At 35.5% G+C, this 11,152-nt stretch overlaps 1 protein-coding gene across 1 annotated transcript; it reads left to right on the top strand.

Annotated features, from left to right (window-relative positions):
• Nucleotides 1-1,335: 1,335 nt before the first annotated feature.
• Nucleotides 1,336-10,194, top strand: LOC140796235 (glutamyl-tRNA reductase-binding protein, chloroplastic). The gene is made up of 12 exons (XM_073149171.1): nucleotides 1,336-1,625; nucleotides 1,740-1,784; nucleotides 3,021-3,107; nucleotides 4,832-4,930; nucleotides 5,101-5,196; nucleotides 5,862-5,927; nucleotides 6,010-6,100; nucleotides 6,448-6,515; nucleotides 6,594-6,659; nucleotides 7,355-7,405; nucleotides 9,468-9,532; nucleotides 10,018-10,194. Exons 1-12 carry the CDS (start codon nucleotides 1,434-1,436, stop codon nucleotides 10,070-10,072), a joined length of 981 nt encoding a protein of 326 aa, XP_073005272.1. The 5' UTR covers nucleotides 1,336-1,433; the 3' UTR covers nucleotides 10,073-10,194.
• Nucleotides 10,195-11,152: the final 958 nt, after the last annotated feature.

The raw sequence follows: 11,152 nt of genomic DNA, 5'->3' as shown, positions 1-11,152 counted from the left end.
CAATGTTTTACTCATATTTATTTTATATGTATTATTTTTATGTGGTTGGGTTGATTGGTTTCTATGCTAGATCTATTGTAGACATGAAGACCATAGGGCTCGTAATATTTTGTGCTCCGAGTTTAAAAGAGTCTTGTTTAAGAGTCGATGCTCTATCCCTTTCAATTTATGTTTTGTTTGAGTACTTTTATATGGATTCTTGAAATTACCTATTTTTTTAGTCTGTTAAGAGGGAGGCTTATTCTAGAGCCGATGCTCTATCCTTTCCATTTTATACTTTGTTTGAGTACTTGTATATGGGCTATGCATTTACTCATTATTTAGTTTATATTCAAATAAGTGTGGAGCTAATTCTAGGATTGTCATTTTATTCTCCCTACGGTCTCAGTGTATCAAGATGTAATCATTTCTTTGAAGCTTAATAAATTGAGCAATGATTCTATGCAAATTTAGTTATCAATTTTTTTTTCATACCTTAATAAATTAAGGGGTATATAAGACAATTTGCATCGATATTTTTTTTTTATCTTTTATAAAAACTAGATTAGCTAAGAGCCCGAGAAAGAGAAATAAAATGATTAAATTAGATATGCGCCAATGCATCAATTACGCATATACAATGATTCTGATTGTATTATCTCAAATGCAAGTATTCTACAACTTTATGTATTTCCTCTTGGATATGATTAGAGCCATTGAATGCGCTAGATCAATATACTAATACACATAGAATGGACGACGGGGCATGGATAGGCCCACAATAGAATTGACCTAGGAACTGAATTAAAATTTTGATTGGGTTCTTTGTGCAAATTACTCATCACGAAATAATAATATCTTGAAGCAATTGTCAACTAAACCAGTACTTTAGTTCATATGAGCGATACTTTTAGTTAATTTTATTTAGTACTATTATAATCCCAATCATTAAATTAGGAGAGAGAAATTAGTGGTTCTTATTGAATTATTTATTTAATAAATTATTTAGATTTTTATTAAAAAAATAAATACATCTATCCAACCAAATAGACCCTTAATTAATTTGGCACGAAGTGTGGATTCGAATTGTGCGAGCACGGCTTGCTACAGGTTTACTATTAGATATGCACCAACGTATCAATTTGATATGCATATATAATAATTGTGATTGTATTATTTCAAATGCAAGTACCCTACGACGTTATATATTTTCTGTTAAATATGATTAGAGCTATTGAATGAGTTAGATCAATATATTAATACAGGACACCGGAGAATGGTTAGGTCAGGCCCACAACCGAACTGACCTAGGAACTGAAATAAAAATTTGATTGGGTTCTTCAAATTGTCTGCACGAAATAATAATATCTTGAATCAATTGTCAACTAAAAGAAGTAATTGGTGATGGAATAAAGAAACCGGAAGTGTGAGGTAGGAGCGAAGAAGACGGAGACATGAAAACTCTCCTTCTCACGCCATGCGTCCGCTCTCCTTTCTCACCTTCCCTTCACTTATTCAATGGCATTCCCAATCCCAAACAGCAACCTTTAGCCCGCCCAGCCCTCCTCTTCTCTCCTTCGAGGAGACGCCGCCTCTTCCACTCCTTTCCTCTTGCCATGGCCGCTTCGCAATCCTCCCAATCTCAGGTTGATTTGGTTGGATTGCTGATACCAATCCATTGGTGCAAGATTTCAGTCGGTGTTGGTGGTTTATGTGCTTGATGAAATGCTGATGGTTGTTTTATTGCGACTTTCTTTCAGGTGGAAGCAGCGCCGGATGCCTTTGAGCTGATTCGAGCTCACCAGGTGTGGATATTAGGCGTATATTGTTTGTGATTATGTAGAATTTGCAGTATGGTTTGATTGAGATATCAATTAAGGGAGTGCTTGCTCTGGAGATGATTTTAATTTTTTATTTCAAAAATTTGCAGAATATTGCCACTCTGAGCTTTGCCAATACGATGTTATTATTTATGCTTGAAATATTTGGTTTTCTATAGTAGGTTGCGCTAGATAACCAACCAGAGCATGCTATTCCTTGTGCATGTGCATGATCTATTTTATACTATCTTTGTTTAGGCATTCCTCCATTCCTTGATAAGAGTATCTCATTCTCTTGGTACCCTCTAACATCATTGCACGAGCTTTTGATTGCTTGATGAAATGAAACTTTTTGTTCTTTTGTTCAGAGAACCAGACAGTTTATTGGAAGGATAATGAAGCTGAAAATTTCTACTAGTAAACTGCTTAATTTATAAGGCATGCGATTCATCAAGTATCTAAATTTGACATATGTTGATAGTACTGAAGGTGGTGTCCTTCGATAATCTTTTGCAAGCGGTCTGTAATTTAGGGCGAACATTGGCAGTTAGACAGACTCAATTGGATTGGACGAAATTTAGTGAAGAGCATTGAGGGCCCAATTTAGGAGGTTGGTATATTGTTTAACTTAGAGTAGGCATGGCTAGATGTGGATTGATCCACTAATGGATCATTGGCAGCCAAGGTTATTTCAATGTTAGGTGATAGAAAATATAGCGCAGGAGGCTAACATTTATTTATTTATTTTTTATTTTTTTATTTTTTGTAACTTAGAGTAGGGTATCACGAAATGTTTCTCATACCACTTGGTATAGCTTGCTCCGAAATAATTTCAGTTGGTCGAGTCACAGGTTTTGGCTGGCTGCATGATTGTGCTTAAGTTTTTGGGCCTATAAGACTTTGCTTGGACTTGGGCTTGGTAGAAAATTTGCATTCCTGACTTGTTTTGGATCCCAGGGGAAATACTTTGTAGTCAGTTGATGTATATTCTGTTTGATTCAGAAGTTGCACCGTACATATGTAACATATTAGATTGGTCTCTCCAGAAGCTTATTAATCACGCTGACAGAAATATATATATATATATATTAATTTATTTATATTTATTATTTTTCCTGAGGATGCATGAAATTATTGTTCTACTGTCTCACTAGTGATGCCTCATTTTGACAACTTTGATTCAAAACAATTTTATTCTTAAAAGAAAAATATTTTGCACAGGAGAAAGCTGCTCGACTTCCCTCAGTTGAAGAAATACGAACTATACTTGACCGAAGTGTTAGGGGCATGCTTTCTACTCATTCCCAGGTTTACAAACTTCCATCACATTTATAGATACTTTTGTGTCTCTATCTTCATTGTACTACTTTAGTTATGAAACCGACTTGCTGTACCAGATATTTCGTGTTAAAAATCTAAAGTGGTTAAATTTAGCATATTCTTTAGAATGAATTCTTCTTGACTATTACATTTTTCTTGTTGGCTGTTAATATGTTTTAATACTTGAGGTCCTTAATATAACAGTAATTTTGTGAACTCCATGTGACATTTTCTATTGTGTTTTAGTTTCAAATTTGTGAAGTTAGTTTACCATCTAAATAGTAGATTGTTGGGTGTTGAAAATTTCAGTCCCTTGGAAATCAGCTACTTGGCGTCATGTAGCTTTGACAATTAATGAGCTTGCTTATAAAACATCCGACAAGAATTCAGGTCATATTGTACTCAAGAACTAATTTGCAATGGTGGAAGTACTACATGTATGATTATAGTAGAAATATTGGTTGACTTTTGTGTTTGTCTTGTGAGACATATGAGTGGCATGTAGTGATTGAATATCTATATATTACAAACTCATGATTAGAATAACTAAGCTTATCAACCATAAAGATGGAGCAAGATGAATGAGAAAGTAGAAGCTTCTATTTCCTTGATATCTTTTTTACTCATATATTCTGTACTGTACATGCTCAACTTTGGAGTATGATTCTATTGAGCGTCAGTACACCAATTTCATAGTAAGTGACAAATCAAGGCCCACTTTATGGGGCTCTCTTAATGGAAATTAGAAAGGATGAGCGATGGACTTATTAGCAGTACAGAATGGTAGCTATCAATTAGGCACTCTATTCTTCTTTCCTTAACTAGTCATGTGCGGCTTAGCACTGCAGGTGGTTTGTAGGAGCCACATGTGGTGTTATCTGTCATCTGTCAATATGTGGTGTGTAGAAGCATCATTTGAGGGGGGCATCTTAAGGTTTGACACTTTCATTGTTGACCTATTTTGAGTCAATTGGTTTGATACTTTTCTTTATAGTTTATTATAATTTCTCATCCGTCTGGGCTCTAGACAAATTATGAAATTTCTTGCGATTTCTTACTGGTCGCATGAGCTTAAACTTGACCAATATGGCAGTGATATCTAAATAATCTTGCAATAGAGCTCTCTCTCATTCTCTTGCTTGAATTTGCTTTTCCTAGAGGTGTTTCACCAATTCTTGGAAGTGGGTGCCCAGTGATAGCTGAAAAGATTTGTTCAATGTAACTTCCTCAAGTCGACTTTTGCTTCACCACCTATTGTTGAAAGGAAGAGATATAGATAGTTTTTCAAGGATAGGTATTTTGAGTTTTCTGAATGTAGTTGTACTAGGAGACCTGGTTTAAATCATATGTTAAGAGATTAACCAATTACTGTGTGTAGATTAGATTAAGGTTAGTTGTCAAGAAGAATGGTCTATGAATCTGACTGGAGCTTCTGTCATTTCATGTATATTTTATTTGGTATATTATTGATAATCTTATTTCATAGAATGCATGTGGGAAATATCTAATTCCAACATGCAGGCTCATTGTTTACAAGTTTTTTAAGAAGTATATTCTTTTGCTTTGCAGAAGGGATACATTTACTTTTATGAAATAAGGCATGAAGCAACAGTTGATGTTTGAGTCTTTAAGATCATGAAGCATATGAACTTATTACTAATACCTATTGGTTTTATACTTTTATGTGTATCAACGTTAGTTTAAATTTGCAGGATCATGAGGGCTATCCATCTGGATCAATGGTTGATTTCGCATGTGATCAAGATGGCTCCCCTATTCTGGCTGTTAGTAGCTTAGCAGTTCACTCGAAGGTTTGAAGGATTCTGCTTTCTCCATGTGCAACTTTGTTATCTTGGTCTTCTAATATTTTTCAAGATGCCATATTAGTTTGGTTTTAGAGAAAACATACCACTGTTCGTATTTTTGTTTCTCACTATTTTTAGGGCCTACTAGCTGACTTTAAATTCACTGGTATTTGCAGAATCTTCAATTGAATCCTAAATGCTCCTTGCTTGTTGCCAAGGATCCCGAAGATAGGACCGATACTGTAATCACCATATATGGAGAAGCTGTTTCTGTGTGTACACCAATCTCTCTCTCTCTCTCTCTCTCTCTCTCTTCTAGCGTCCCTTTGTGTGTTTTGTTTTCCTATTCATGCCTAAGAGTGCATGCACGGCTTGTGCACTTTATATGTGAAATGATATATAACTTGCTGAGTAATTGGATATTATACCATGTTAGAAGATGAAAGATATTGAAGTCTTTCTTTTATTCTATTTGATAGATGAGACACTGTTCTGTGCTACATCAAAAATTTAATGTGATATCTTATTACATGCACCGAACTTTAATGTGAACTAATGCTAATTTGATCTTCTGCAGTATGCACAAGAAAACATAATTTTATTCTGATACATTCCCATGCATATTACTCTGCTAATTTGGATGTGATAGGACTAAGGATGGTTTATTAGCATCATTGTTACGATTCAATCTGATGGTGTTATTTTCCAACATCTTGTTCTATTCGCATTCTGCTATTACATTTTAGTCTGTGTTCCTTTATCAAGATCACACCATTTATAAGTAGGCAATTTTGGTTTCACTTGTTTTTACTCTTTTAGTTTTTATAGTATCAAATGCACATTCTTGTTGCATTGTCTTGCCTCATTTATGCCGTTTCTCATCCATAGCTTGATATATGTCCTAATCAGATTTTCTGTAATATGACCTTTTCATTAGGTTCAGGAAGCTGATAGAGACACTGTACGTACTCAATACCTGAGAAGGCATCCAGATGCATTCTGGGTATTTTCTGATTACTCTCTAAATCTTCCACTTATAATAATATATTGTTGCTTGACATCTGAAAAAGGCTTTTCAATTGAAGGTCGACTTTGGTGACTTCCGTTTCATACATATTAAACTAAAATTTGTGAGATATGTTTCTGGGGTTGCTACAGCTCTGCTTGGATCAGGAGGTATATAGACTTGTGAGAACTCAGAATATCATCATAGCACCATGATGGCTGATAGTCTGTTAGTTGTATTTATCTTACTAGAACCACAAAATTAAGATACTACTATAGAGTATTATCTGTATTCCTTTTTCTAAAGAATTATTGTTCCAGTTCTTGTTGATCATTTTTTTTTGTGTTAGCTAAATTCTAATTCAACTTTTATCTCGAAAAAACTAAGTTCTATTTGACATGACCATGACCTGTTGAGGCCTGTGCAGATTTCTTGCAGTGTTACAAATTAAAATAAAGTTGAAATTGTAAACTTATGTCTCTGACATGGTGGTAGTCCACGATGCTATTGTCACCAGAATTCAGTGGGGAGGAATATATGGCTGCAAAAGTTGATCCAATATCTCAGTTCTCTGGTCCTGTTACGGTATTTCTTCTACTACTTTTCTTTGATCTTTATGACTAACAATTTGTTTTCTCTAACTTAACGATATGCTATTGGTAGTCCCACATGAATAGGGATCACGCTGAAGATACAAAGATGATAGTGCAACACTCGACCTCGGTTAAGGCAAGTAATTATCTGAAAATTCACTTTTCTCTTGAGTTTAGATAGGAAACATACTTTGTTGAATATACTATTCTCTTTGAAAATAGAGTCACTGAGTTTCTGGCATATTTATGAAATGAATCTTTCTACAATATTTACCTTCCATAGTGTAATTATATATTTTGTTGATATTTCTCATTTCATTCTTTAGTACATATCTATTGAGCTTTCATTTTAAAAAAGATGGCTTCCTTCTTTCAAGGACAATGATGTACTGTGCCACATCTGGGCTTTTCTCAAGGATGCACTTTACGGCTTAGTTCTCTTCAGTGCTGTTCTGGTCAAGTGCCCGGTTCTGCTAGGAAAGCATAGATCATAATTGTACCACTGCAGCAACCACCATAATGCAAACATAATACATGTTAGATCGATCAAATGTAGAGCTGTATCTATAACTGTACAGTCCAAATATATTTTTGCTTAGCTCTATTTTGGATAGAAGGAAATTGGTTGATTTTTTGTGTATCCTTTATGCAAGAATGTTGCTAGAATTCAGATTTTTTTTCATGCATATCAAGGAGGCACTTTTCTTCATTAAACTAGTTTTTTTGCTTGTTTCCTCAATAGTTTATTGTTGTAATACCTCAAGTCTTGACTATTAACATATTTTCCTCCATGAATGTCTTGAAGGCTAATTTATGAGAGAACATTTTCAGGTGGATTTTGCTCACATGTTGGATCTGGATAGTCTTGGTTTCAATGTAAAGGTGGACTAAATTCTCCTCTCTGGTTCCTATTTATATATGCATTCTGCAGGTGATAATGACTGTTTGATTGCATGCTAATATCTTAAGCAGGACATTTTGTATATTTTCTCCTTGCTTGTGGCCATTATAGTTTCCTCTGACTATCATATCCAAAAGTTAAAGCTAGTAAAAAGTGTTCAAACGCATGTACTACATGAATAATTCAATAGCTGAATACATTTCACAACCTTTTTTTGTCCTTAAAAGTGAGGAGGAACTGCAATGATTATAGTGCCTCTAATATTTGGTATTTAGATGATAGGTCTGAAAGAAAATTGCCAGCATGTGTTTGTGTAGAATGTTGCTATATATGATATGGAGAAGGTAATCTTGGCAGAAACAGTTGAGAGTACTTAACCAAATTATGTCAAATTATTTATTAGTGGTGCACTGGTGCTCTCTATCATCATGAATCGGATGTGATCAGTATAGCTAAGTAGAAGGATCTCTGTACTTTCTACATCCATTGGTTCCCGCCATAATCTATTACATTGACAGCCTCAGCTCAAATGGTCAAGAACGCATACTGAGTGAATCACTTATTAACCAGAAAAGCTTTACCAATTTGCGTAGTCCTGTTTTCAGAGATGGCATTATTTTAACAGAGTTTAAGGTTAAGAAGATCTTGTGAAGGAGAGGAAAAGAGGATAATCAATCACATCTTTCATTCAAGATGTGATTAAGAAGATGCATTATGTGGTTAAGAAGATATCATGAAGAAGAGGAAAAGATAAGATAATCAAACACCTCTTTACTCAAAGTAGTAATCCTACAGAATGAAAAGGATGTTCTTATCGGGTGGTGACACCTTAGTGATAAAGACTGCATGGTAATAGGGGTGTAAACGAGTCGAGCCTGAGTAAGCCGGCTTCGGCTCGAAATTAATTTTGAGCCTTACAATTGGGCTCAGATTCGGCTCAACTCAACTTGAGTTGAGTTGAGCCCGAGCCGAGACCGAGCTTGAAATGAGTCTGTTATTAAGCCTCATTCAAGCTGAGCCGGATAAAGCTGGACCAAGCCAGATCGAGCCTAAGCCGAGCCAAAGAAGAAGAAAATCGAGGCCTGCAGGATGGCGTTGGGGGACCTACCAGAGAGCTGCGTGGCGGAGGTGCTGATCCACCTCAATCCGCTAAAAATTTGTCAGCACCACGGCAACTTGACGAGGTGGCACCGTAGCGGCTTGCCGTTGCCGAAGGAGGAGGCAGCACTGTGGCAGTGACTTGGTGAAGGAGGACGAGGCGGCACCGGCGCACCGTGGTGGAGGAGGTGGGGATGTGGAAATAGGACTTGGGGATTGGGTTTCTCCTCACCCCTTTTGTACTGAGCCTATCTAGCTGAGCTTGAGTGAGCTGACTCTAGCTCAGGCTTAGCTCGATATTAATTTTGAGCCGGTTTTGGCGACTTGGGCTCGGCTCATCTCTAACCGAGTCGACATGGACTCGAGCTTCAGCTGAGCCAAGCCCAAGCCGCTCGTTTAAATTGACAACCCTACATGGTAATGGAAGAAAAGATTGAATCATTGCAAATTAAACAAATTCTTCATCATTGTAACTTTGGATTGTGAAATTTATGCATAGAATAGATAATAGAGTATATAAATAATATGACAAAATAACAAAAATGAATTTTAGATGAAGGTGGTAGTAACAAAAAATGGATTAAGATAGGATGATCATGTGTAGTTGTGTTAGAAGCTTTAGGGTTGATTTTGGACAATTTCTAGGCATTCCATTGGTAACTCAAAAGAATTTATAGAAGAATGTGTGTTATCAGTAGAAGCGGTCAAATGTAAGCGGAAGTTTGAAAGATGACATCTTTGATATAAATACCATCATTTACTCCTACCAGGATAATACACATTATGAAGCACTTCATGAACTGTATTAGTATAGCTTCTTTTGAGAATATTATATCTGATAACTTTGATACAAGTAAAAGCATCTGAGTTATTTCAGTCAAGTTGTTATATCTATTTTTCTCTGTCCATCTTATAGTTGAGACTAATCTTTTCCCATATCTTTAGGCTGGTTATCAAGGAAATGTTCTAAAGCTTCGAATCCCTTTCCCTAGACGTGCGGAAGATAGAAAGTAAGCTACCAAAAAATTGCCTGCAATGTTATTGTGCTTCTCTTGCATTCCATGTTTATAGCTCATCTATTTGAAGGTTCTATTTTTAGTTCTTTGAGTCATTTCTGACGTGTTTCTGGTTTCTGGTGCTTTAAGTACACTTGCGATTCACCACTGGATCAATAAGCATCTTTTGAGATTCCAAGGTTTTATGTAGTGAGATACGTAACATGTTGAAAGGCTTTGAGGTTTTTGATATGTCGTATAGGTATCAGGAAGATGTCATGAATTATGCATTTCTTTCCTCTTTCAATTTCTCATCCATCCCTTTTCTTTTCCAATCTGATTTGTCCTATTTTTTTAGTGCTGATCCTTGCATGCAACTCTCACTAAATGCGATTCATCTGCTATTTACATCATCCACTTTTAAGTCAATACATAATTATTTCTGTTATTTTGCTCGTGAGCTCAACAATGATTCTATATTGGGTTTCTTTGTTTTATAGGGATGTAAAGACTCTTATCGTAGATATGCTTCAAGCTGCGAAATCTTCGAGTTAATCTACTGAATGAGAACTTCTTGGGAAAATACTAGTATTTTGCTCTTTTCTTTTTGTCTTTATTTCAGGTGTCATTTATGGTGTGATCTTTCTTCTCTCTGATATATTTTCACCTTCTAATAAGCTCATCAATTTACTTGTAAAACATAATCATAAATATCATCAAACCTGAGATACCTCTGGCCATTCATCAACAAGAAGAAACTAGGAGGTAATAGAAGGGTCACCCTTTATGAAATGAGTTGGGATTATACTCATATAATACTATGATCTTTTTCAACCATCCGAGTGCTTGGAGACTCTTAGTAGAACCGAATGATAAATTTGATTCTCACCTTAGACATGCAGCACTGCCTGTTACAATAGGGTTAAATAAATAATTTTATGTTACAGTAAATTTAATTTTTTTGGTTTTGATACTCATCATGGCTTGACCTCGCGTAAGGTAGGAAATGGAGATATGCAACCATTAACATTTACAATTAGGAAATGTTCATCGTGAAACATTGAAAAGTAAGGTTGAATGTTACTATAGTTAACCAGGAGTTTATTTATCACAAAAGAGGAACAAAAGAAATATAAGGACGATGAGATTTCTTCGCTTAACTTGTCTCAGAGAAGAGTAATTGGCATTTGAAAGAATGACATCAGGATAAGCGTCATTGTTATCGTCTCCCCAATAAACAAATTAAAGACGGTGAATTGAAGCAAATACTGGATCGCACACAAATAGTGTGATGCATTGACCTACAATATAAATATTTGGACATACTACAGACTTAAAACTGTGATTCTACTGCCAATGTAGGATTAGAGAATGGTAAAATGTACAGACTTAATCATCTAAACAAGAAGCTCAAAAAGGACGTAAAGAAAAATGACTCAGTTTGGCTAACCTGCAATTTTTTCTCAAAGCTATTGCGCTTCATACTTCTCTTTGCACAAGTACTTTCAGTTTGCTGGCATTTCAAAAGAAACCAACAAAACAAAATACTATGTATTTCACACATTACTCTCTAGTCTACTACTAGCTCAGTGTATTAGCTGTAATATGCGAACATAGGGCTCGTAGTTAGTACCT

The sequence above is a fragment of the Typha latifolia genome, chromosome 10 (assembly GCF_019914945.1).
Source record: "Typha latifolia isolate L0001 chromosome 10, TyphaL0001v2, whole genome shotgun sequence".
Taxonomy (NCBI): Eukaryota; Viridiplantae; Streptophyta; class Magnoliopsida; order Poales; family Typhaceae; genus Typha; species Typha latifolia.
The sequence above is the reverse complement of the archived record's forward strand: the minus strand, read 5'-3'. Positions and strand labels throughout refer to the sequence as shown.

What these genes read in the sequence shown, in the direction of transcription:
- LOC140796235 (XM_073149171.1), top strand. Translation starts at nt 1,434, where the DNA reads ATGAAAACTCTCCTTCTCACGCCATGCGTCCGCTCTCCTTTCTCACCT. An exon ending in CGCAATCCTCCCAATCTCAG is followed by an intron (nt 1,626 to 1,739) that starts GTTGATTTGGTT and finishes ACTTTCTTTCAG; the next exon opens with GTGGAAGCAGCGCCGGATGC. An exon ending in GCTTAGCAGTTCACTCGAAG is followed by an intron (nt 4,931 to 5,100) that starts GTTTGAAGGATT and finishes TGGTATTTGCAG; the next exon opens with AATCTTCAATTGAATCCTAA.